At 35.6% G+C, this 27,902-nt stretch overlaps 2 protein-coding genes across 3 annotated transcripts in view; one reads left to right on the top strand and one right to left on the bottom strand.

Annotated features, from left to right (window-relative positions):
- The window catches only part of mah (mahogany), a 353,681-nt gene that overhangs the window by 268,784 nt on the left and 56,995 nt on the right, over positions 1-27,902 (top strand). The window lies entirely within an intron of this gene.
- Tif-IA (RNA polymerase I-specific transcription initiation factor RRN3 homolog Tif-IA) overlaps positions 6,573-27,902 on the bottom strand; it is a 52,622-nt gene continuing 31,292 nt past the window's right edge. For both annotated transcript variants that reach the window (XM_067272349.1, XM_067272350.1), the window contains exons 7-15: positions 17,694-17,756; positions 17,497-17,614; positions 16,238-16,371; positions 12,513-12,643; positions 12,261-12,439; positions 10,328-10,586; positions 9,904-9,973; positions 9,431-9,548; positions 6,573-6,667 (exon numbers count right to left, since the gene is read on the bottom strand). In XM_067272349.1, the coding sequence (XP_067128450.1) occupies positions 9,441-9,548; positions 9,904-9,973; positions 10,328-10,586; positions 12,261-12,439; positions 12,513-12,643; positions 16,238-16,371; positions 17,497-17,614; positions 17,694-17,756 (1,062 nt within the window). In that variant the 3' untranslated portion in view covers positions 6,573-6,667; positions 9,431-9,440. The remainder of the gene's footprint in view (positions 6,668-9,430; positions 9,549-9,903; positions 9,974-10,327; positions 10,587-12,260; positions 12,440-12,512; positions 12,644-16,237; positions 16,372-17,496; positions 17,615-17,693; positions 17,757-27,902) is intronic.

The following is a 27,902-nucleotide window of genomic DNA, read 5'->3' as shown; positions in this document are numbered from 1 at the left end:
CTTTTTCAACAGCAGAGCCCCAGGTACCGCATCCGTAAGTTAGAACAGGTAGAAAAATGCTGTCATAAATTGTTTCCATAGCCTTGTAGCTAAGGCCCCAGGTCGTCCTAGCCACCTTGGCAAAAGCATGCATGATGTATCCAGTATGTCTGGTGATATAATCAATATGATTACTCCAGGACAACTTATGGTCTAGAATTATCCCCAGGTATTTAAGTTCTTTCACCACCTTTATATGTCTGCCATCCATCCGAAGAGTCGGAACACGTGCATAAAGATTCCTTTTTCTTGGTTTGCTAAACACAATAGCCTTGCTTTTTTCGGCATTGAAACAAAGTTTATTCATTATCCCCCAATCGTGTATTCTTTGCAATGCAAGATTCCCTTTAGTTTCCAAGTCAGCACGGGACTTTCCTCCAAAGAGAACAAAAGCATCATCCGCATAGGCGATCAGAGCGTCTTGTCCAAAGTCCTGACAAAGAAATCGATCAAAAAGTACAATCCATAGTAAAGGCCCGCAAACTGAGCCTTGGGGGCATCCTCTCAAGACATTACGGTGAAAAGAAAGGTGACCAACAGTAAAGGTTACAATTCTATTATCAAGATAATCATTAAAGAGTTGGTAAATGTTACTTGGGCAATCAAAGGTCCTAAGCTGATGAAGGACCGAAGGCCACCATGCTGAGTCGAAAGCCTTACTTATATCCAAGCTCAATCCAAGAACATAGGTGTTATTTTCTAATAGGCTCTGGATTTTTTGTACCGCCGTTTCAATAGCGTTAGTTGTAGATTTCCGATGTCTGAAACCGTATTGAAAGTTGTTGAGTTTGCTTGAGGATTCTAGATGCCATGTGAGGCGATTAGTCATTAACTTTTCCAAAACTTTTCCCATGATAGGCAAGAGAGATATAGGCCTCAGATCTTGAGAAGAGGACGATTTAGGTATAGGGACAATTTGTGCCATTTTCCATAGCTCTGGAAAGACACCGTAGCGCAAGCACATATTATAAAGTTGAAACAGCCGTGTCGGAATAATTTTCCATAACATTTTTGCTATATCGACAGTCAAACCATCAGTACCAGGTGCTTTGCCTGTTTTTAACTCTCTGAAGGCTGAGTCTATCTCATTATGTGTAAAAAAGGGATCAATCTTAGAGGAAGAGAATGGAAGTGACCTAGCATCTCGCAAACGTTTATGCCATACAGAATCTTCATCTTCAGTGTCATCCACACAAAACTTGTCAAGTAAGGTTTCTACGGTATCTTCTAAGTTTGTAGTGTTATAATTTCCAGCGCAAATTGTCGTAAGAATAGTACTCTTTTTTAATTTACCAGTACACACTTTTGTTTGATAGCCCCAACGGTTCTCCGAGGCACGAGAGCAGTAGTCTTTCCAAGATTGCAATTTGATGTTTATAATCCGAGCTTTGTAAATACGTTGATGTTGCAAGTATTCAGAACGACACCTTTGTCTGACAGAAGGATTGCGACAGCGTTTGTATTTACGGCGTAAATGAGTATTAGTACTGCGTAGTGCAGATAACTCTTCATTCCACCAGGGAACTAGTCTACGCTTGGGAATGGTCTTGGGAATAAAAGTATTACATGCTAAGTTGATATGCCCAATAACTTGATCTATAGCAAGTCTAGCCTCCTCTCTTACATCACAATCCGAAAAAATAATCTTAGATGAAAGATAATCAAAAATTTCAGACCATTTTGCACGTGAGGGATTAAACCGTGCCCTGCAAGCAAGGGGTGGACAAAAAGCTCTATTACAGATCTTGAAAACAATATATGCATGATCAGAAAAGTTGTGCTTTTCTAATACTTGCCAATCGGTAATAAATGTAAAGCAAGAACTGGAGCATGTGGTAACATCGACCCAAGAAAAATGCCGTTCATTATTAAAAGTAGGAGGAGGGCCTGGATCATTAATGAGAAGCATGTTATTCAGAGCCAGGAACTCCTCAAAAGCCTTGCCCCTATCGTCAAGCATATCTCCACCCCAAGCTGGTGAATGAGAATTAATGTCTCCAGCAATAATAAAATTGCAAGATGGGTAAGATTCCACTATGTTTTGGAGATCTGAAAGAATGATATTAATATTCTGAGGCTTGGGACAATAAATATTAATTATAATGTATCTAATATCACCAATAAATATTTCAATGCACACCATATATTCAGTGCAGAAAGATGTCAGATGAAGTATAGGAATATTACTATGTGGAGCAATAATCACAGCCCACGGAGTATCAGTAGAACCTTTAATTATAGAACAATAGGCAGGAATAGAGGCAGGCTGATCACGAATACAGTATGGTTCTTGAACCAAGATTAAATCATATTTATGGATTTCACTGGCTAAAAGAGAGCTGGCGGCAATGCTCCTGTGTAAATTAACTTGCAATACATTTATACTGTGTCTATAATTCTGTCCCATAATCAGTCCGACTTATCAGACTTGTTTTAACACGTTGAAAAACTTTACATGCTGAATCTCTAGCATTATGCCTAAGGTCCTCGAAGCGATTGTGCCAACAGTTAATACATGTTGGTAACTCTTCAAAGTTGGGACAGTCTTTATATGCATGATTCCCGGCGCAGTGACTACAGATGATGATGTTTTCAAAGCAATCTCTAGTGCTGTGTCCATATCGACAGCATTTAAAACACTGCAGGACTGGACAAAAGTCTACAGCCCTGCAGCGTGACCAGCCAATATTTAATTTCCCTAAATGCAATATAAGTCTACGCATTGATGGGGATACCTCAACAACCCAGTTTTGAAAATCTCCTTGTCTTTTCGAAGTGGTAAACTTAAGACGAAATTCGTTAGTAAAGACCTCCTCAGAATACAAGGAGTGTAATGACTCGTTTTGATGGTACAAATTGCTAAGTAATTCTTCCTTAGTAGCATGTTTAGGGATGGAAAAAATCATCAGATGAGGTCTCTTCTTTTTAGGAAGTTTAGTGTTAACCTCTGGTATATGTTCTTTGATATACGTATCAAGAATATCAATGTCCTCGTTTTTCTCCAGTTCTACAGCGATTCCCCCATTGCCAATTCGACGAACTCTATCCACTCCAATTTTAATCTTTGAAGGATTAACACGATCCTTTACAAGTTTACATACGTTATCGCTGCTTTTGTCATCGCTGGCATCGTAAATCAAGAGAACATTACTCGTTGTAGGCGCTTTCTTCTGTTTAATAGAAACATAACTTTCGGACATGAGAGCCGTGCTGTACAGTTTAGGTGTATTATTAGTAATGACATTTTTATTTGCATCAAGAGCAGTTAAACGTTCAAGGACCTCGTCCTGCTTAACTAGTATACTGTCATTTTTTACAGAGTTGTCGCACATTTTGTCAATTTTACTTGAGATTTCATGTAACAGTTTGAGTGTAGAGCTTTGTTCATATATATTGATAACACGGTTGATACAGTCCAGAATGTAATCTGTATGTTTAGATGTCGAAAACTTAGCAGTTGAATTTTTTGTAATATATCCTTTGAGCTCTGAGATTACTTCAAGAGCCGCGGAACGGGTAGCTGAGACTAACAAATTTCCAGACTCAGTCATGTTGTAGTGTATATATGATGTAAAAGTACTATAATGTAATAATAAATAAGCTTGTAATCTAGAATTTTGAATAGAATAATTCTAAGATAGAATAATTTTAAAATATAAATATTAAATAGAATAATTTGAAATAGAATTTTAAATTCTAGAATAACCTTTTCCATGGCAACGCCATGGAACATCAACTTGAGGTGCAGAAAAATTTAATAGAATCGCCATAATTCAAATTTGGCTAAACCGAATGGGATGAAACTTAGTACGAATTTAACTTTTACGGTCCTCACAAAAACCGTACAACAATTTTCCCGAAATTGCAGCCGGAAGCCCACAAAGTGACGACGTAATTCCGCCGAAAGTAGATAAAATTTCCTTATTACTGGTCCGAATGTAATAAAATTTGAGAAGCGTACTCACAGGGGTGATGCACATCAGATCCTGTCGAGCAATCAGGTGATCAATCGATTGTGTTTCGGAATCCAAATTCCGAAAATTTCGAAAGGTCGTAACTTTTGAGATTTTTATCCAAATGTAAGCAAAGTGGCACCGTTGTGATCCTTATTTCCTACAGATTCCAAAAACATATACCACTTATAATAAATAACAGAAATTCCGCAAAATTTATAATCCAAACACAGAGCTAAATTCAAGCAGTCAAGAACTTTACAGTGAAGCGCCCTCTCTCCTTTTGTTCAGTGATGAAAAAAAATTCAACTTAGATGGTCCAGACGGTTGGAAGTATTATTGGCACGATTTAAGAACCGAAAAACAAATTTTTTCAAAACGCCAAATGGGCGGGGTGCGTTTGGATTCAACGGAACCACAGATTTAGCATTTATAACTCAAAGAACGAATTCAAAGAAGTATCAAGGCATGCTTGAAGATCATTTATTGGAAGCTGGACCAAATTGGATCTTTCAACGAGACAATGCCCCCGTGCATGCCTCTAAATCAACAAAAATGTGGTTTAAACGTAAAAATATTAATCCGATGACACGGCCCGCTAGAAGCCCCGACCAGAATCCGATGGAAAATCTTTGGGGGATGATGGTTCGTACAGTTTATGCCAATGGAAAGCAGTTTTCCACAATTCGTGATTTGAAGGCAGCAGTTTCAGATGCTTGGGATAAACTTAAGATCGAATTCCTTCAGAATCTAATTGAAACAATGCCTAATCGAGTATTTAATGTAATTAAGTTAAATGGCGGTTACATCGGCCATTAAATCGTAAGAAAACTTTGCAATTTGAAACCTGTCCGGATAAATACGTAACCGTTTTCTCGTATAAGAGTTTCATAAACATTATTTTCAGTGACAAAATGTTAATGTTTGATTAAAATTCTTCTTTTGCAGTGTAGAAACACGTAAATCCATATTATTTTTAATAAAACATTTGTCACTTAATGCAGCAAATTTGCGTTTCACTTTAATTTTTTCGCGTCCGTATAAATTTGAAACACACCTTAAAGGTTAGAATGTATTAACAGACTTAATACTCTTTAGCTTTAGTTTATTAATGCGCGATGTACAATTAAATAGGTAGGCAAAGCGGAAGTCCTTTCTCATAAAAATTCTGACAAAGTAATGCACGTTTTCCAGGAATGTATAATTTCTTATTTTCCGGTTTACTTTAATCGCCAATGCTTTTCTTTCCTAGCTTTATCACTCGGAAATCGATGCAGTTTGAATTCAGGAGCTCTATTTTGAGCAATTAATGGCCGATCGACCCGGCACGATCTATTTTTATGCGGTAGCTTTAAGAGCGATATAGACGCATCGATAGATCTAAAGGTTAAAATAATGATTTCTAACGTCGGTATAGCAAAGTAAGAACTAACTCGACGTTTAGAATCTATTTTAGATTGGAACTACCCGGTATATAAAGTTTCCAATCTTGTTATTTATCGTAATAAATAGCCGATTGACACTCCCTCGTCGTAAGCGGGTGGGAAGCCGGCCTCGTAACGGCGTCCACAAACCACGCGATCGGCAGTAGCCAATCATATTTCGACCCCCCAGTCGACCATACTCCGTTTATAGAGGGCTCTACTCCGGTAGAGTCGGACTTAACGACCGCGTTACTCGTTATCGGCATTTACAACTTTATCCCTACCCTGGAAATTAACTTACGTTTAAGCTCTTTCCCATTTTATATTTTTAGGAAATTTTTGTAGCGGATGGCGCTACCAAAATTTTAAAGGTTGCCGGGATAGTTAAGAAACGCGTCGTAGGATTTTTAAAACCGGTTCGATAAAAATACGAGATATTTCTCCGGCTAATTTATTGTTTTATTACATTTCTTCCGGTAATTCCAACGAGTATTTTTCCAAAACACCAATCCAATTAGCAATTTTCTATCGCTTCCTTCTCGACGGGAGGGAATATATATATAAACGAGTTTTCTATGCGTTACATCCGACAGAACGGTAAGAATTATCGCCAAGTTAACGCTACGAACTAAGATCCTACAAACAAATAGTGGATGGGTTAAGGCGCGATTTATATATTCTTTAAAATTTATCGAACGTAATTTCGATGGCTACGAAACGACAGAAAAGCAAATAGACTCGCGACGTACAGTACGTATTGTACTACTTACGATAAGACTTTATAATGTCGAGAGTTCGTAATTTAGGAAATGTTTCGGTTCGATTCTCATAAAACTAACGGGCGAAGCTTTGCGGAAGTACGAACGAGTCGGTAAGATCGTTAGCGGACAAATTACGAACTTCGACCGTTAAACGTATAATAAAATTTAAAAGATGGACATTGGCGCGCGTTTAATCTTTTCTACTAGTTTTTTAATTAAACGAGCGCGATAGTAAGATAAAATTATGTTTGTAGTAACGAATCCGTTCGGAGCCCGCGTAAGACAAAAATAATTTCGATTATAATTTTGCACTTTTGTATTCGAGTTTTAAACCATCGAATAACCGGCTAATTAAAAGTGAATCTTAACTAAACGATGGGCGATAAGAGAGAACGGACGAGAAAAACTTTTATTTTCGATGTTATAAATTTGTCAATTTAACAAAATACAAATTTTGAATGTCTTCAATAAATAATTTTCTTTTAATTGCCTGGAAAATAAAATTCGATAATTAACAAACACATTCGTTGTCATAATATACTTTTACTTTATTTAGTGGTTAAAATTTTATTATTTTAATAAATGACCACCCAAAAAACATTTGTTACGTTTTCACCGCACGGAACGACGCCGTCGGTAAAGTCGTTTTTGGAAATTTAACGATTGTATCTGGCAGATGTAATTACGGACGAAACTCGGCCAGTTTAGAGATATTATAAGACGCCGATCGGGCCATTAATTAGCCCGGGGCAATATCGAATCGCCAAGTATTTGGCGAGCCTCCGTTATACTTGTGGCGGAACCGGCTAATGCGGACCAGAGATAAAAAAATATTGTTCGAATTTGCAGCGTTTGCGAAATAAATGACAAGAATTTGATTATTCGATTGCGAATCCCTGGCCACGCCGGACTTAATGCCGATATCTGGATCGAGTTTGTATTTAGAGTACTAAAACACTCGTTGCCAATTACCATCGTCGTATACCGGTGTTTACGTGGCCGATATAATTTCGTGTTATTGTTCGTCGATAACGGTTAATTTTTGACGCGGAAAAAGTCTACGTAATTAAAAGCACCGGATTATAAAGATATCGATATTAAACGTGGCTTTGTTATTTTCTTAACTACATTGTGATTAATTTTCGACCTTACAGTAAATGCGGATTCGAATATACGACGCTTTATGGTATAAATATTGACGCGTTCGCTACGCCAAGAGTTTTTTTGGGTTTTCCGAGTTCGCCTACAATATACACATTATTTGTCAGATGCTGCGCATTTAAAATTGGTTTTTGAGCAGATATTTATGACGAATTCGTTAAATAGGTCCTTTTTATCGCGTGCCGTGTGGACGCCATGTTTTATTCTTAATTTGTATCGCCAAAAGTGCTTACGCTCCAAATACGGCACGCGACGGTAGAGGCGCTTTATTTATTGCCTTATATTCGAGATAAATTCCTAACGTAAAAAATGCAGCCGAGTTAACGACGAATTTTATTGCGGCGGTAAGTTTATTGTGGCGGAACGCGACGGCCGATACGAAAGAAAGAAACGTGGCGTCCGCGCATTTGTTTCTTTCGACTCGACTCGTTTGCCACGTACCGGACATCGAGAATGTGTTAATTTAAATGTATACGATCGTAATTCGTTCGTTTTGGATGCTAAATCAAACTTTGTTAAGACAATGTTTAAACTGTATTTTTTAAAACAGGGTTAAAAGAAACAGAGAAAGAGATAAGTAAGCAAAGTTCTAAAACATTTCTTACAGATAATAAAATCTAAATGAACGCCGAATAAAATGGTAAAATGCAGCTAAAATTCCTTGACTCGATAGATTCAAAAACAATATTTGAAAAAAAACTTAAAAAGTAAGATTAAAAATAAAGAAATAAGCGATGCGAAAGAAGCCACAATGAGAGAATGCTAGACAGATACGGGCACATATTCGGTTTATTATTCGAAATTGTTTGTCGAGACACTTATTGTAGTAGATTTAAAAAAAAAACACCCTTTTGCGATCGAAAGACCGGTCCCAAAAATATAGTCGATTTGACTGTCGTCGTCGGACGAAGGATAATTTTGAAAGTGCGTCTTCGGTTTGGAATAAAGGTGCGCGTGGAACACCGAAAGTTACAACTGCGCAACGATGCCGGGCACATTGACGACGACATCGCAAATCTCTTCCCTATCCCACCCTTAGACCTAATTTGATCCCATTAGATTTCTGTCTGTAATGCATAATGAAAAGACACTTTTAAACCTACATTTCTAGACTAATTTCCTAGGAAGTTAAACACTGGTTATATCTGCGAGACATACGTTTCTAACACTAAAAGTGTAAAGTCCTCGATCTTCCGCTACGAGAAGTGTCTTGCCAGACTAGGTAATTGTATCGAAAAATTAACCGAACGTGTGCCTAATTCGGCATTTCCGTTCCGAGTCGTTTACGTTCGAACCAAAAATTAGGAAACCGCGCATTTTGTTGTCCTCTCGCATCGTAGTAACCGGATTATTTATTTTAATTTTGACCGTACGCAACGTTACAAATCATAGTGTCGTATTCCAAGGTTTCGACTCGAGTAGCAGTTAATTATTATATTTATTATTAGTTACGATCGTAAGTATCTAAAGGGTTAAAAGAAAATGTCTATTTTTAGAAAATCATCTTCAAAATTTAAGCGCACAATGCAACACGAGCTATCTAAATAGTGATACTAGAATATTTAAAATTTATAATTCTAATAAAAGTTACGATTTACTTGTGAATTCTGAAATTATTAAGTTTGAATACGGTCGATTGTGGATGACGACCGCGTAAGTATTTGCCAATTATTATTGCTAGTATGCAAAAACACGGAACGACGTTACCGGCGCGACCGTATCGCTCTGGAAGCACTTTTGAAGAAGCGCGGATGTTTCTCTAAATTTAATACCGTCCAAATAAATGATTTTAAAATGCACGAGAACAATTCTAAAGCTCTTTTAGAATTCCACAAACCATCTAAACAGTTTTATCTAATTACTTCTTTCATAAAACTTACGCTGAATTTCAAAAGTTCTCCATTTTGAAGCTCATTTATTAAGTGTTTTTTTTTAGTAAAATAATGAATTCTAGTGAAGAGAAAGAGAGGACATTGGTTTTTTTTACATATTGATATCTCTACAGACGAAGAATTATTAAACCGAAAAGTTTTCTTTCGTATTAAAATAATATCAAATATGTATACTTAGACTTTGATCGTACAGTACATACCTTTTATGTATCACCTATCTTTTAATATCGCAGAACCGAGATACGTCGCCGTTCCGAAACTTAAACCGTCCGACATCGTCGCCGACGACGGACTACTTTCCGGAACGAATTCTTCGTCCTTAAAATTAAAAATAATCGAGTAATTATTCTGTGCTTATTTATTAAAATATGTATATGTAGTTACATTTAATGAAGGGTTATTCCTAGTCTCAGATTATTGAACTATCTAATATAATAATGCAATAAGTTTTATAATCTTAAATGCACGAATAGTTAAAGTATATCTAAACTTAATTAATTAAGCCACACGGCGTCAGATTTTCTTCGGTATAATTTCAAATTTCCCTTCCAATAATTAAAATTTCATACGAAAAAACAACATATCTCCGGATTAAAGTGAACAACTTTAATTCATTCGAGAATTATAGCCAACAAAGCCGTTGCTATTTAGCTTATGTTGGCATTTCACTTACCTTCATTTCATTCTCTTCCTCCGATGGTTGCTTATATATTCTATACAAGTTCTGAATTCTTTCACCAGAACTAAGTGAAAAAAAAAAATACATATATATATATATTATTTTTAATAACAAAATTTAAAGAAAAATAAAACAAATTTAAAAGTTTTATAATAGACTCACTCTTATTTCATTCTAAATTAATGAGAATTTGGGTAATTGAACTCCCAATTAATCTTTGTCTATTTAATTTTTTAAAAACATTACCAAGTTTTTAGGAAATGCTTAATGTCGGCTTACAGTTAGCTGCATCCAATGGCAACAAAACATTTTATTCTTGTGCATAAAATCTCATACTCTGTTTGTTATTTGCAGATACGCGCATTTTGTAACGAGAGTCTATTATAATATTTTGAAAAATACCTGTTTAATAACTTACATTTTCAATACGTAAGGATCAAAAGGAAAATATATATCCAATCTGGTCACATTTATCGACTGCGAGATTCCCGAAGCGTGCGCGACGACGGGAATAATACGGCGGTTATTTCTCTCGACGATCGTGTAACAGTACACTATTTGGTAAGTTTTAGTAATATTTGCAAAGTTTGCAACCACGGACGATAAACACGTCTTTAAAGGATTTAAACGACAATTAACTATACGTTCGAAATTCAGTTTCCGTACGTATTTCAACCCTAAAATTGTGAAAATGATATTTAAATATAAATATTAGTTATTTATAACAACATTATTTTGTGAATCCTAAAATATTTTTTAGTTTAATAAAATTTCTTATCCAATAAAATTTGGCAATATGCTAAATTACTTTTACATTTTGAATAAATAATGTATCTTTAGATCATTTTGAACGTAACTCATCAATGCAGTTTTATAATTTATTAAACAATATAACACAAATTATATTCGGTTACCGTGTCTTTCAAAATAAATAATGATAGATAAAACAAGTGATTTATTTGAAATTATTAATACAATTAAAAATATAATCCATACAAATAAATTTAAATGTTAAATAAACGAATGAAAATCTACAATAACTTCATAAAAAGTAAATGCAAAAAATTCAACAAGACTATTGTTTATATCTGGGATTTCCTCAAAGATGTGCTTTAAGACATTTATATTCTAAAATGTACTTTTTAAATCCATTTTTACTTGTTGAAAGTGCATTCTTGATTAAAAAAAATGGACATTAATCGCCGGTATACCACGTGATGTGTCCTGCATTAATAATAGTCACTTTTGGCCGTACAATTCGATTAACGCGTCGGCTCAAATTTGAGAAAAATACGCACTTTTAAGCGCCGCAAAAACGTTAAGCACTTTTTAAGAACTTTAAAGGATTTTTAACGACCGCGAGAACCTTAAAGAAGTTACTATATGTGTAAAATAAAACGGGAATAGAGCTTCCAAAAGTTATCTATTTTGTGGCATTTGTATTGTTTCTTTTAACTTTCTACTTAATACAATTGATGATTCTTCTCTCCATAAAAATAAAACTTAAAATTCAATTTCAAAATCCTAATATACAAAATTTCAATTATGTAACAATATAATTTACATTTATAATACTTTTAAACATTCTTTTATAAAAGTTCCTCCTTAATATTAAGATACAACTTTTGTCTAATAAATATAGTTTATAACTAATCCTAAACACTAAAAACAATAAGTCAAAAATTGTAACGAACTCTAAAGTATTTGCCATTAAATCTCATTATGTAAAAGAATGGAAAGACAAATCCGTGCAGTATAATAACGACGAGAACAATTCAAATTAATGTCTTGGTATTTCGATAATGAAATAAATTCTTTAGCACCGAACCTTCTTTGTGGTGCCTTCTAAACAATTCTCCGGCGACTTATTATCTCGACGACGACTAAAGTTTTCGATCCTTCGGACGGATCTTCTTCGAGTCGAACGTAAACGTTGCGTTCGAAAAACGTTCTGTTAATCGAACGCGTCTCCGGGTTAAAAGGCAAAGGCATTCGATTAAAGGAACGTTTTAAAACACAATATTTACGTTTGACCCGAAGGATCGAAAACATTACTCGTTATCAAAAGGATATGCAGTGGAGAATTGTTTAGAAGGAACTACAAAGACAATTTGGTCCTATACTTCCACTCCAGTATTAATAAGTTAAATAAATTCGTATCTTGAGTACATTTGAGTAGAAGAGAAACTTTCCAAGATTTAATAAAGGCAATCATTTATTCATTGATATTCACTTTTTTTGATGTACTAAATATTTTTTAAATTATATATAAAGTAAGTAAAGCAAAAATACCTTGATTTGAAGACCATACAAGGTCAGTAAAGTAATTTCATAAAAATATTCAGACTTACCATTTTCTGTTTCAATTAATTCCTTGTGATGAAAGACAAAAACATAAAAAACAGTTTGGCAAACAGTATAAAATGTACCATGAATAACTGCATCTGTAATGCACTGTGCATTTTCACACTGGGAATCTATATATTTATGTATCCAATTTGTCATAATAGTTAATATATCTCTTAAACCACTGTAAAGAAAATTAGTTATCAGATTATAGAGAACTAGCTAGAATTTTATTAAGAGAAATAAACATTACTTACTTTATTGATACGTAACTTGCCCGAGCAAGAAAACTTCCTATGTAGCATGCACATGCTTGTCTAATAACAGATGGTAAATTTACATTTTGAACTTTCTTCCATAGATAATCGATAAAACCTTCGTATAACGGCTTTAAAAACAGATAATTAGTACTAATGATTAAATGTTCATTCGATTTAATTGTAAATTTATATAAACATTTCTACATTTATTTCCAATTTAGATATTCGACACACTAGAACCTTTTTTTTATCCCAGTAAGAATAAATTGTAGTTAAAACTAACATTTCGATCATATCCTCATAATCTTCATCAAGTTTTGGCCAGTAGAATTTGAAATTGGAACTTGTGGACAACATGTTTAAAATTATTTAAAATTCCAAGATATTTAAACATTAAAAAATAATTTTTAGCGGCATGTGTTTAAATAGCAATAAAAATATCTTTACGTCGCCACGAATAAATAATACGATGTAATTAATGGTGTAGAAACGGTAGCAACCTGCCGTTGTTGCTCTCGTTTTTTTCGTAGCACTACCTCCGTGCATGCGAAATGTTAGCGGCATCCTTTGCGTTAATACAAGTTACAGGTTCGAGTGAAACGATTCGCACGTACTCCCTTGGCCAAGGCATGGAGATTGAATAGGATGGTGGTTGCCTCACCAGATACTCCTAGGCTATTTGTGTTTGCAAAGACACACAAACTGTTACCTTCCCTGAGACCCGTTCTAGATAAATCTAGGTCTCCTATTAGGTTACTTGATGGTGCGGTACACAACTTGATATTTGAGCACTTTTTAAATGGGTATGATTGGAATATCAAGAACTGATGAACTAATCGATATTTTACGACATGTTAAAGCAACAGATGTAGCATGTATTACCATCTTAGATTTTGTCTCCCTATACCCCTTCATTAAAATACAATCATGCTTCTGGACTTAGGGATCTGTTACTAAGCTGCGAATGGGCGGGTACATATCGTAAACATATGTTGGAGCTAACACATCTCTTATGCTATACCTCATTCTTCCTCTTCAATAACGATATGTATTTACAAAAACGGGGTGTACTTATGGGCAGCCCCTTCTCGGGGACTTGTGTGAATTGGTGGTTTGCCAATTGGAGCTAAAGGTCATACCACTATTCCTACCGAACATCATAGTTTACAAAAGGTACATAGATGACATCTTCATTCTTTGGAAGGCTGAGCCCAACATAAATGATTTCATAGGTTCCATAAACAACAATCCATATGGCCTTACCGTCAAGCTAGAGCAGAAGAGTGACACAAACGTGCATTTCCTAGATGTCAACATTCGCCTTGACGCGAGCAGAGTACAAACCAGTGTACATTACAAACCTTGCTATGTACCAATATTTATTCCATCAAACTCTGCTGACCCTTTTTCTTGCAAGACCTCCACATTCCATGCACTCACTAGAAGGGCAAACACACACCACACTAGATGGGAGGATACAGTGGCAAAATTGAAGTGCATTGAAAACATAGCAGTAAAGCACGGATACGGTAGAAGCATTATACATAACTTATTGCAAACGTACGCCAACCTGCTAAATGCGCACCATACACACAACACACAAGTAAAGCCCAACGACACCCATAGTCACAGCATCAACCAATCACACAAAGCAGTGCAATACAAACAGCACCTAAGCTCCATCTATAAAGAGATTGCTACCCATAAAGGCACAAAGATTGCCTATAGGAAATCTAGGAGTGTATACGGGCTATTGCGCAATGACAAAGACAGGACCGAACGATGTCGGGCACCGGGTGTCAATATGGTTCCTCTCAGAGACCACAAATTCCAGCATGATTTAGTATACATCGAATCCACAAAGCACTCCCTAAGCAACAAGATACAGGAACCCTAAGGCATACCACCGACCTAGCCGCATATGCCACGGACCCCGAAATACAAGCCGACCTCCATAAGGCCAAATTGGTGAAAGTGTCAGGTCAGGTCGAGCACCTTCACAACCTGGAAGCATTAGAAACATACAGAGCCGGCCTGACCAGCAACTGTTATTAAGGCAAAGGATGCTGCTAATGTTTTGCATGCACAGAAGTGGTGCTATGAAAAAAACGAGAGCAACAATGGCAGGTTGCTACCATTTCTACACCATTAATTACATTGTATTATTTATTTGTGGCGATGTAAAGATATTTTTATCGCTATTTAAACACATGCCACTAAAAATTATTTTCTAATGTTTAAATATTTTGGAATTTTAAATATGTTGTCCACAAGTTCCAATTTCAAATTCTACTGGCCAAAACTTGATGAAGTTCATGAATATTAACTAAAATTTATTCTTACTGGGATAAAAAAAGGTTCTAGTGTATTGATTATCCTTCCCACGATTTTGTGAAGAAGTTGTTTAATTTAGATATTACAAACTGCTTCAGACAACTTAATTGCTTGAACTAAGTTACTTTAATTTCAAAACAGACTTAAAAAACATTTCTGATGAAATAAAAACTACAGACTTTTATAATTGAGTCTTTGTGATTTGAATATTTTAATAAAACACATTTACAATTACAAATTACCAATGAACCCCATGAAAATCTTTTAGCAGCAAGGGAAATTATGTTTAATTTGATGCAAACGTTTTTGATCATTGTAAAAGAAATCCTCAAGCAACAAACAAATCAAATACCACTATAATAGAGCATGTTATTCACCCGAAGTGTTTGAATTTTTATTTCATTCTACGCCTTCACCTTTTACACATTGTTTTAGTTGTATTCAATTTATCCTGTTGCTTGAGGTTGGTCTTTTAAAAGGACCACAAACATTTGTATTGATTAACCATAATTTCCCTTGCAGCTAAAAGATTTTTTCTTGCTAAAAATTGCTGTAAAAAGTACTAACTTCATTAGTACTTTTTACAGCAATTTGATATGACTTAATCATATTAACAAATATTTTTGTTGGTTAAATATTTTTCCCCTCCATTTTTCTGAAGATATCTTTAAATATGGCACAGTAGTGGTTTTGGAACATCCACTAGACAACAGTTCCTATTAAAATCTAGCAATTGAAAGCATCTATGCCTGTAATAAGGTTTGATCCCATTATCTAGCAAACTTAGAAACAGCCTGCTAACATTTTCTAATTAAAGTATAAATTCATTCTATATTCAGAGACTGACTTATTAATAGTATTTTTATATTATTTTATAATACTCTAAAAGTTTCTACCCAAAGAAAAATACACAACTCAGCACAAAAACATGAACATTAAGACCAAGTTATCTTCAATTTTGTTTACATTAATTGATTGTAGTTTCTGTTTAATAAAAATACTCAACTTAATTTTTATATATTTTAAATGAATATACATGAACTATACTCTAAAATATGTTTATTTGTTAGCAGAAAATGTATGAAATTGCAAATTTGGCATACAAAATGTGATTTAGTAAAGTTTTTAGTATAAGAGTAAACTGTCCTTGTTAATTTTTATTTTATGAACAATTTAAGCTTTATCATATCATATTTGTCTATTATACTTTACATTTAGTTATATATAAAAATATAAATGCAAGCAAATTCACATTTTAAACATCCATTTGATTAATTTATATTTTCAGAACGATTTACAGTTAAGTAAAGGTCAAAAAGCTTAGTTTTGAAAAATACATTTGTAGGTCAATTATGCAGTTAAAAATTCTTACAAGTTGCAGAACTTACCTGTTTAAAACTACAGATGTAAAACATAACAAACTGTACATGTGCACAAGCATGAGTTGGCAATATCAATCTTTCAAACAACAAGAGAAATTCTTTATATAATTTTTTAGTTGCTTCCCAGTCAAGGCAAGAATCTAAAAGTAATAGGCAAATATGAGTATAAAATACTGACAAAGTGTTTTTCATTAATATATAACTGCATATAAAAATTATAAAACCTATAAACAACAGCAAAATAGCTACTAGCCGAATTTCCTTCAAGCTATAATTAGGCTAGACATTAATTCAAATTATTTTGTTTCGATGATTAAAAGGTGAATGAAGATGAAATTCTGGATTTGAGTCTAACTCTAGGTGTATACTTTCTTTCAGAACATTCTAAATTATTATATTTAAGTTTAGAATTAATGTAATTATTAAATTTAGTCAAGACATCAGTCTATCTTTAATCAAAAATTATTTTGTTTCAATAATTGATGGCTAGACCAAATACAGCCCCGAAGGAAACGAGGCTTGAAGGAATTTTATCAAACCATTTACAAGAAAACCATATTGTATGGAACTTGGACACATGTTCTCATAAACATTACATTTCAGATACAAATTTATAAATAAAATGGTATCGATAAAAATTATCGAAAAAAAACATTGGTAAAAGAACTGAAATTATTACATTTAAACAGATTTTCACAATTTTTGGTATAAAAATATGTAATTTTTATAGAATTTATCAACATAATCACCTAACTGAACTACACAGTTTAATTTAGAATTGATTTAAAAAGTATCATTTAAAAACTTTAATACATTTATAAGAATCAACTTAAGATTTCTCAATAGACAATATATGTAAAGAAATGTCGACACATTTAGAAAACAGACATCAATATTTTTATGTTTCAAGAGAATAGAAACACTAGTCTCCCACTTTGGGGATCCAGATTCAAGTTCTGATTGGCTCAGAAATTTATTCATTTGATGACAGGGATCTGGACATACTGTGTCCTATTCTTTGCCTTTCTGTCACTCTTATTATGAGCCTAGCCAAACCCATGATAGGTATGGGAAAAAGTGTTCTTAGTTTATTGTTTTTATTGCATTTATAGTATCAAAATATATCAGAACTTTTCTAACAGAAAATAGCAAAAATAAAATTTTTCCTAATTTGAAAATTTAAATCTTACAGAAAGAATTAAATTAATTTTCTTAATCGACATCTGAGCAAAAATAACATAAAACTTAAATACTTTAATATTTACCTTTTCTCTTACAGACATTGTCAATAAAAGTAAATAGCCTTTCCATAAGGATATCCAATGTATTTGCTAACGGATGTCTCATTCTGACATTTTCTTCCGATTCTTCTCGATCGACTTCCTTTAAAAAACGTACGGCTTCAATAAAAATGTAATTTAAAATGTATGAATTAAACATAACATAATTAATTATAAATTACCATAGGAAACATTGAATTTTCTTCTAACTCGGCATCTTCAATGTCTGATTTAGGACAGTGAACCTATAATTAAAATTGCACTATTAAATAATTTTTTTCCTTATCTTATAAAATATATATTACAGTAGAGCATCGATTATCTGAAGCAATTAAGGACCGGGGTTGTTCGGATAACTGATTTTTTGGATAACCGATCGTGTGTGAAAAAATATATTAACCTATCCGTGTTGAAATTTTTCTCTGTTGCATGTCGCTTCGCGTTAAATTTTCATCAATGTTAAGCCTAACAAAAATTTCAAAAAAATAATAATCATGGCTATTGTATGCTTAAAAATTATTTCTTTATTTTGCAAAAACAAAGTAAATATATCGAAAAATATAAAAACAAAAAAAAATTATATTTCGGAAGTTAATCTAGTATCAAAAATGTTCCGATTCGGCACGACACGTCCCGACACAGTCTTCGGAAAAACACTACACGAAACAAGCAAAGCTCACGACAAGAAAAAAGCCTCGTTCAAATACTAGTGCGTCCTTAAGTACTTTCTCGTGGTCACGCCAGTATTGCCAGCTAAAACACGCACACCAACAAAAATAATATTGGAGTAGCCCAAGACATAGCCAAATATTGCAGTGCCACGGCACTAGCAAAAATTTGAATTTGCCAACTGGAATGCTTTCGGTTAACCGATGTTTTGGTCGATCGGTATTTGGATAATCAATGCTCTACTGTATTGTTATTCTTACAATATTACAAAATTACAATTTAAACATCAAATATTTTGCAATGTTTAAAATCGTGATATGTAATTTGACTTAAATTTTGTATATATTATTTAAAAAACTGTTAAGATGTAGTATTGTCTGTGTATGCATGTACATGCTAACCTGAATTAATGTAAAATGTTTCTCTATTCTTCTCCATCTGTGAACACAAGTTCATAAGCTCTAAAGATCAAAAAAAGATAGATAATACATTAATTAATTCAGTTTTGTTCATACATTTTAAAGTATCACACACTGTCCTTTCCATATTATATATCAAACCTAAATCTTTCTATTCATTTCCTATACTTTATTTAAGTCTTATTTCTTTTAACCTTAATATCCAGTATTTCTTGATCGTCCAAACAAACGTTTTCGTCCTCTCCGAGGACTGCCTCAGGTTATTCGAACAAAAGAATAAATTAGAGCAGGATTCCAATTTTTTTGAATTAATTTCTCGAGGAACTTTCAAAATATTCGAATATAATTTGACTATATGCTTGCGCTATGACGCGTTGCCTTTTTCGTATTCGTCCACACACGTAACGCCACGCGTGCGACAGAGTGTTGCCGTCTTTGGTGTTTATGCATTTTCCAGTGCGTCCGGCCCTGTATATTTCTAGGGCCTCTAGGGCCCTGATGTCATCCGTTTGCAATGCTGAGTTTATCAATCTGGCGTTATTCAGGTCAGCGTGTATTTCTGGATCTGTGGCGTAGGTTGACAAGGCGGTGGTACACCGTTGATGGCTTATATCATACCTATGTTCTTTGACCCTTTGTTGGATTGATCTTTTCGTGGAGCCGATGTATACCAGTTCTTGCCCAACTCTGTCATCTCTTACTGGGATACTGTATACCCCCGGTGCTCTAAGAGGGTTCAGTTTGTCTTTGGCGTTGCGCAACAATTTGTAAACATCTTGTGACCTTTTGTATGCCACCTTGGTACCCGTTTTGGTTGCGATTTCTTTGTATAAGGTCTTTAATCGCTGGTTGTACTCGACTACTGCGTATCGGCTGGTCTGTTCCTGCAACCGATTACCGTGTGTATTTTGCGTATTTCTTGGTCTGGCATAGGTTCCTGCTAGCTTTCATATTAGACTTTTCTCGTATCCATGTGCTATCGCGATGCGCTCACACAGTCCTCAGACCCATTCTAGACAAGGCCAGGTCTCCAACGAAACTCCTTGAGAGAGCGGTCCACAAAATGGCGACGAACCATCTAATGGACTACAATCTAATTGTCAAGGACCCCACAAAACTAATAGACATATTAAGGCAAACGCAGCTTACAGATGGTGCACTCTTCACTGTGTTAGATTTTGTCTCGTTATACCCATCGATAAAGTTGGAACCATGTTTCTGCGCTCTGAGAGATCTCCTGTTGGCCAAATGCAGAACATCAACACATCGTAAGCAAGCCCTCGAGCTAGCCCATCTCATGTGTTATAATTCCATATTCCAGTTCAACAACAGAGCCTATATACAGAAACGTGGGGTACCCATGGGCAGCCCGCTGTCAGGCGATCTGTGTGAATTAGTTCTACGTAAACTAGAAGAAACCATCATTCCGCAATATAGCGCTAACATAGTTTTATATAAAAGATATGTGGACGATGTATTCATAGTATGGAAAAAGAACACGAACATCATCGATTTTGTAAATCACATGAACAACAATCCGTACGGGTTAACCCTAAAAATTGACCAAACCTCTAGCAACAATGTCCACTTCTTGGATATAGATGTCAAACTAAATGGAAGAGAAATTGAAACTGGTATATACTATAAACCGGCTACATCCCATGGTTTATTCCAGCAAAATCAGCCGACCCATACACGTATAAAATTGCAGCCTTCCGGGCTTTGGTTAGAAGGGCATATACACACCCTTCCAAGATGAGAGATACTAAGAGGGAGCTACGGAGGATAGAGCGCATCGCGATAGCACATGGATACGAGAAAAGTCTAATACGAAAGCTAGCAGGAACCTATGCCAGACCAAGAAATACGCAAAATACACACGGTAATCGGTTGCAGGAACAGACCAGCCGATACGCAGTAGTCGAGTACAACCAGCGATTAAAGACCTTATACAAAGAAATCGCAACCAAAACGGGTACCAAGGTGGCATACAAAAGGTCACAAGATGTTTACAAATTGTTGCGCAACGCCAAAGACAAATTGAACCCTCTTAGAGCACCGGGGGTATACAGTATCCCAGTAAGAGATGACAGAGTTGGGCAAGAACTGGTATACATCGGCTCCACGAAAAGATCAATCCAACAAAGGGTCAAAGAACATAGGTATGATATAAGCCATCAACGGTGTACCACCGCCTTGTCAACCTACGCCACAGATCCAGAAATACACGCTGACCTGAATAACGCCAGATTGATAAACTCAGCATTGCAAACGGATGACATCAGGGCCCTAGAGGCCCTAGAAATATACAGGGCCGGACGCACTGGAAAATGCATAAACACCAAAGACGGCAACACTCTGTCGCACGCGTGGCGTTACGTGTGTGACGAATACGAAAAAGGCAACGCGTCATAGCGCACGCGTATAGTCAAATTATATTCGAATATTTTGAAAGTTCCTCGAGAAATTAATTCAAAAAAATTGGAATCCTGCTCTAATTTATTCTTTTGTTCGAATAACCTGAGGCAGTCCTCGGAGAGGACAAAAACGTTTGTTTGGACAATCAAGAAATACCGGATATTAAGGTTAAACGAAGTGAGTGTGTATTAAGTTAACCGGTATTTAAGTCAAGTAGATGTGGTAGCTTATTTCTTTATGGTTGTGTATTATTCCATAGATATGGTTTTATTTTGTCCATTAAGTTTCAATCTTCTTAAAGGCTAGACTTAATGGAACAGGACTTATGTAAGTGTGAACCGCCAGGGAGGTCAGAGGAAGTCGGACCTCTCTTCCGGTAACAGACCTTGTTGGCCTACTCCCTTGTCAAGGATGGCTGTTCCTTTTTTTGTCAATTACACGAGTGGAGGAGGTCGTCGGAGCCGACGATAAGGTGTGGGCGACAGTCGAGAAAAGACACCTCTTTAACAACGAAACAAGATTTATTGAAATCAGCAAAATAATTAGTTACAATTCTAAGCTCTCTAAGCAAATCTAGCTCTCCAATATGCAAAAAGGGAGACCGAGAGAGAGTTTACAACACCAATTTGCATACCTCTTAGAAAGTTCCACTGAAAACGGAATATCCAGATAAAATCAGTAATAGGTCAGATAAAGTTGGCACTAGGCTCTCCGGTTGGTATGAGTTGGAGGCTTGAGTTATCCACAGAGTGACACTAGAAAAAATTTCGGCTCGGAGGTTCGGCGATGGACAAACTCATTACGTAGAAGACAAGAGACTCCCCGGAGGGAAGGTGAGAAGTGGCTTTTATAACTTTGCGGTGAGAAGATATATCGTAAGACCAGATTCGAATTGGAATACTATGAGGATAAGCTGCTTCGTTATGAGCTCTTGGTTTATTTTGTGTTTTCTGCCATAATTTAAGTTGGAAGTTATTGTCTTTAGTGTTTTTGTGCATCGGAAAGTCGAGGGATCGTCATCATGTCAAGTAGGACTTTTTAACTTTAACCCTTTTAAAATTATTAGCCAAAAACGGCAATTTTCGGTTTTCCGGAATTAGTGTGGTCAGTTATCTGGAATTTGTTACGGCACCCTGTACACCTTTTTAATCCATCCCTGGACTCCAAAAATCGTGGTCCTAGGTTCGATATTTAACGACTTATTGGCATTTTTCACATCATTTCCGGTCGGCGATCAAATTCAATTCTTGAGCTTCCGGTTATACCTAGCACTATAATTCTTGATCAGTTCTTTTAGCACCCTTTAAGTGTTATCTCCAAGAAATTTCGTGTAAATCGGTTTAATAGAATTTGAATCGTGGTCATTCTCATATCGTGTTCTATTTCAACATTTCATCTTTTTTTCGGTTGCCATAGCAAAGATCATTAACCTTTTGCATAGAATTTTTGGAAATTCTACCAGAAGTTGTAGTTTTCTTATCTTATTTCATATATATATACAGTTAATTATATATTTTTGGATTCGACTGAATATAAGGAACCCAATCGTGTTAATTATAATTATATAGAATATATGTATATTTCTTATATTCTTCAATTTGTTAATTTTAGAGGTTAAAACTGGGAATGGGATCTGCTATTATGGAAAATTTCTGCATGAATGCTTATAGGATATTGGATGGGATTAAAAAATATGCATCAAACAACCGAAAAGCTATATTGCATGCTAGTACGCACATGCAATATGTTGTTGATCAGTTTGAAAAGGTTATTAGTTTCGCTGAAATTACTTTCAAAAACCTAGAATTGCCTGATATGCTCGAGGCTAGAATTGCCTCACTTCCTACTAAAGAGGATCTAACAAAGATTATAGACTTAGAAAGCATACATGATTCAAACAAAACATTGGCTAAAAAATTTGAAAAGATGGAAAAATTGGATACTATTGTCCAAGAAATGAGTCGATTTGTACCTGCGCAGACTTTCCTAGATGCTCAAGAATCAGTATTGCAGAAATTAGATAATATTGCTGAGAAAATGTCTCAAAATCCTACTCCTGGTGGCTACATTAAAACTCAGAAAACTGTACTTGAAAAGCTCAACAAAATTGAAGATACAATGAACAAATATATCACATCTTCACATTTGTATAGTGATATTGTCAAGACTGGCAAAACCATTGAGGGTACTGTACATCTGTTGTTCGTAAAACTACCTCTCCAAGGGAAGTTGTTTTGGTACATGGTAAAAATAAAGATTATGATAATAGTGAGGCCAATTGTAAACTCATACAAATAAAACTGCAGCCCTCTAATTTACATATTGGAATTGATCGGCTAAGGAAAATAGGATGAGGAGGACTGGCAGTTGAGTTGAACAGTTGCAATGATGCTAATATCCTTGAAAAAACAATCGAAGAGAAATTACCAGAGTTGACAACTCGTTGGCCAAAAAAAAGACGGCCTCATTTAATAATATATTCTGTACATGCTGACATTACTAAGGAAGAATACCAGCAAAATACCCTTATTAATCAGACTTATATGGAAAAGGAATTTGAGAAGCAATTCTGAGTTAAATTTGTTCTTGGGAAAAGGAACTCTACTTATCAGAACTGGATTGAAGAGGCTTCACCAAGCATGCGAAAAACATTTCTGCAACTGGGCAAACTTAACATCGAGTGATCACGATGCCGAACAGCTGACTTCTGCCTGATTTTACAATGTTTTAAATACAACCATTCTTCTAGGGACTGTCCACAAAATACATACACCTGCAGCCATTGTTCGGGAGACCATCTTTACAAGGATTGTTCCAATAGAAGTAATATACCTGTATGCTGTAAGTGCCAACAAGAACGATTAGAACAGTGTAATCACAATGCACGTGATGGTTCCTGTTTTATACACCAACGAATAAAGAGAAATATACTCCTATGGACCGACTATGAATCGGATTAACAATCTTCGTATACTGCAAATTAACATAGGGAGAAGTATATCTGCTACTTCACTCCTCTGCAAACATATTATCAATTATGATTTAGTACTAATACAGGAGCCATATTGTCAATGAGACACTCCTGCTTGCCTACCTACCTTTTGTCCCATTTTGAGAGGATCTGATGAATATCCGTGGGCAATCACCCTAGTGCCCAACACAAATTTGTCAGTAATGCAACATCTTAAATTTTGCAATCTATATTTAATTACTACTGAGATTTTAATTGATCAAAACAGAATCATTGTGATAAATGTATATTTTCTGAGAGGGACGAACACTGAGGATTTTGTGGGAGAACTGCAAAACATTATTACTGCTTTTGGCGGTACATTTATCACATTAGCAGGAGATTTAAACGCACATTCTCCGGCATGGGGTGGGGAACTTCTTGATTGACGTGGAGAAATATCGAAAGAGTTCTTTGCACTTCAAGAATTGCTCCTCAATAACCCTTTTTCTCCTCCAACATTTACCTCTCAAAGAGGCAACTCTTGGATAGACATTGCTGTTTGTAGTGAGGGTATTTATAATAGAATTTGTTAACTGGAGAGTACTTACTGAGGATAGTCTAACAGAACATGCCATGGTTACTTTTGATGTCTTAGGCACTGAAGATGGAAAATCACCAATCTGGGTCCCTCGCTATAAATGCGCCTTAAAACGTGATAACTGGAATGATATGAAAGATTATCTTGAAACAAACTTAAACACCTACTCTCTAGAGAACCCTCTTGAAGCTAGAAATCAGATCGATCAGAATATTGAAATAATATGTAAGGCATGCAATCTTTACATATCGAAATTCACTCCAGCTAAACGAAGTGTTCCCTGGTGGACTGCTACTCTCGAAGATCTTTGCCGTACAACGCAAAAGCTCAGGAAGACTTATCAACGCTGTAGAGACAATGACGCTAAAAACATACATAGAGAGGCTTACCTTCAGAGCCAGCAGACATACAAACAGGCTATTAAAGTAGAGAAAGAAAAAAGCTGGAGAGACTTTTGCACAAAGATGTAAACTAATCCTTGGGGCTTTGTTACTAAAATGTGCAGTAACAAATTATGGAAAACAAAAATACTGACTACCTCTAGTGGTGATTCTGAGCCTGAATCTCTTCTCCAAGCATTGACATCTCAGCTAGAGATATTTTGTCCTGCCGACAATCCTGAAAACGACACTGACTGGCACTGGCAATTATGTATGGAGATTGACACCTTGCCTGTGGACCTTGCCGAAGATGATCCTTCTTTCACTATTGAGGAAGTTGATTGTGCTTTTAAAAGTATGAAAAAGGGTAAAGCACCTGGCTGTGATGAAATTACAAATGAGATTGCCATAAAACTTTGGGATATCATTCCACAGCATCTCTTTGACATCTTTAATTCTTGCCTCAACCATGCAATCTTTCCTCACGCATGGAAAATTGCTAAGATCGTCCCTGTGCCAAAACCTGGATCTTCTGATGCTGTACGACCAATATCTCTTTTGCCTGTTTTAGGAAAAGTTCTTGAAAAGCTCATTACTGACAGGTTGATGTGGTTTGTAGAACATTACAATAGGTTGAGTGAGATGCAGTTTGGATTTTGGCGGCAGAAATCTGCTGAAGACGCCATCGAAACTGTGATTAATATTATCCAGTCACTATTGGAAGAAAGTAAATATGTTCTCGGGGTTAGCCTTGATACATCTAAGGCTTTCGACAGCGCATGGTGGCCCCTTATTTTACATCAACTTATCAATATCAATTGCCCGCAGAACATCTGGAAACTAATACGTGACTATTTTTGTAACCGTAAGGCTATCCTACAATATGGTCAGCATCAGGTTATTAAAGAAATTACCAGGGGTTGCCCACAGGGATCCGTTTGTGGACCCTTATTTTGGAATGTCATCTTCGACACCTTTTTAAAGGAACACTCCGGGCAAATGAAAATCCTTGCGTATGCTGATGACCTATTATTATTAATGGGTGGTCGATCACATGTGGACCTAGAGCATAAGGGCAATACAGTATTACAGAACATCTATGATTGGGGTGTTGCCCATAAGTTACAATTTAATCCCCAAAAAACAAGAGGCATTGTCTTTAACAAACCTAGACAAGCTAAACTCTACCTTCGTCCGCCGCATATTAAGATGAATGGTAACACCATTAAGATTGGACAAACACTAAAATATTTAGGCGTTATGCTCGACTTCCGATTATCATGAGATAGTCACATAAGCTATATCACAAAACGTACTGCACTTATCTTCCAATCTTTTGCTCAAGTAGCAAGAAAGATTTGGGGTCTTTCTTCTGGTGCATTATCCATAATATATGATGCCATTTATATTCCGATCATCACATATGCATGCGGCACATGGGATTGGGCCACACGCAAGGTTCATTTTAATCGTAAGCTGGTGTCTTCTCAGAGACGGGCACTTTTACTCCTCACTAAGGCTTATCACACTATCCATAATCAAAGCCTTCAGGTAATAGCCAGGAAACTTCCCATTGATCTTGTGATCACTCAAAAGGCAAGATTCCAACAACTAAAACAGGGTAAGGACATACAGTGTGGATCACATACTATAACTACTGATGGAAGTTGAATGGAGTTTTCCATACCTTAACACGTCATTCACCGGTTGCTCTTTAAACTGCTGTTTCGACAATATACAATGTGGTGACTTAAACATTTTTACTGATGGATCTAAAATAAATAATGCTGTTGGATGCAGCTTTGTCGTCTTTGTCGATGATACGGAAATATATAGTCAATCAATACGCCTAAATAACCACTGTACAGTATTCCAAGAAGAACTATTTGCTATATGCCAGGCAATACAATGGGCAAACAACCATTATCCTGGATCGACTATTAAATTATACACCGACTCTCTTTCTGCATTTACTCTATTGAAAAGTTTGAAATTGCACCTACTTGCTGAACATATACGAAATTTATTACGGACTGCAAGCTGTAATTTTGCAATTACGTGGGTAAGGGCCCACCAGGGAATACATGGCAATGAGAGAGCAGACTGTTTGGCCAAACAAGCTGCTGAAGACACCACTTTGCCTGTTGTTTACAATAAAATAAGTCTAAGAACCTTGCGGCGCATACTATGGGAAGATGCCCTCCATAACTGGCAGACAATATGGAACACTCACAGTGAACATATCACACATAGGTTTATTCTGAATATTAAAAACTTCATTAGCCTCAAATGGTATATGCCAGACTTCTGCACCACTCAATTATTATCAAATCATGGCAAATATGCGAGTAATCTCACCAGATTTACCAACAGAACATACAACCTCTGTCCTTCCTATATGGTTGACGACAGCCCCAACACTATATATATGATTGCATTATATTTGAACAAGAACGGCTGGAGCTAAAACTACTGCTTGACAATTATGGAATTACGTGGCCATGTGAACCATCAGATTTTTGGACTAACAGTGACATCTATAATGCATTTAAACAACTTGCCGAGAGAAGTAATTTAATCAATCAACGAATAATCATTAGTTAACCTTTAGGTTCTCTGTTTCATTATATTTGTTTTAATGTTTTCTGTTAACGCTTAGTCTGAAGATCTTCCGATATCCTTTTGTCAGTCTTACCAATTCTTGTTTACTAAGGGGCCTTAGATTTATTTGTCTGGAAGGCTTCCTTGCTTTTAAGTAAAATAAATTTGGTAACTCACGCCAAGTTTTAACTGGGTTCTGGTAGAGAAACTTCACTGACTTCGGCATTAAACTATTTCTTTTTTATTATCACAAGCACTTTCGACGAGTTTATTATCGTCGTCTTCAGGTGAAACGAATTATTTTAAAAACGAACGTGCAGAATGTTCTAAGGAGAACAGAATTTCTGAATTCG

Source organism: Centruroides vittatus, unplaced genomic scaffold, assembly GCF_030686945.1.
Source record: "Centruroides vittatus isolate TY-2023 unplaced genomic scaffold, ASM3068694v2 contig_436, whole genome shotgun sequence".
NCBI lineage: Eukaryota > Metazoa > Arthropoda > Arachnida > Scorpiones > Buthidae > Centruroides > Centruroides vittatus.
Note: the sequence above shows the minus strand (reverse complement) of the source record. Positions and strands in the feature narration are given on the sequence as shown.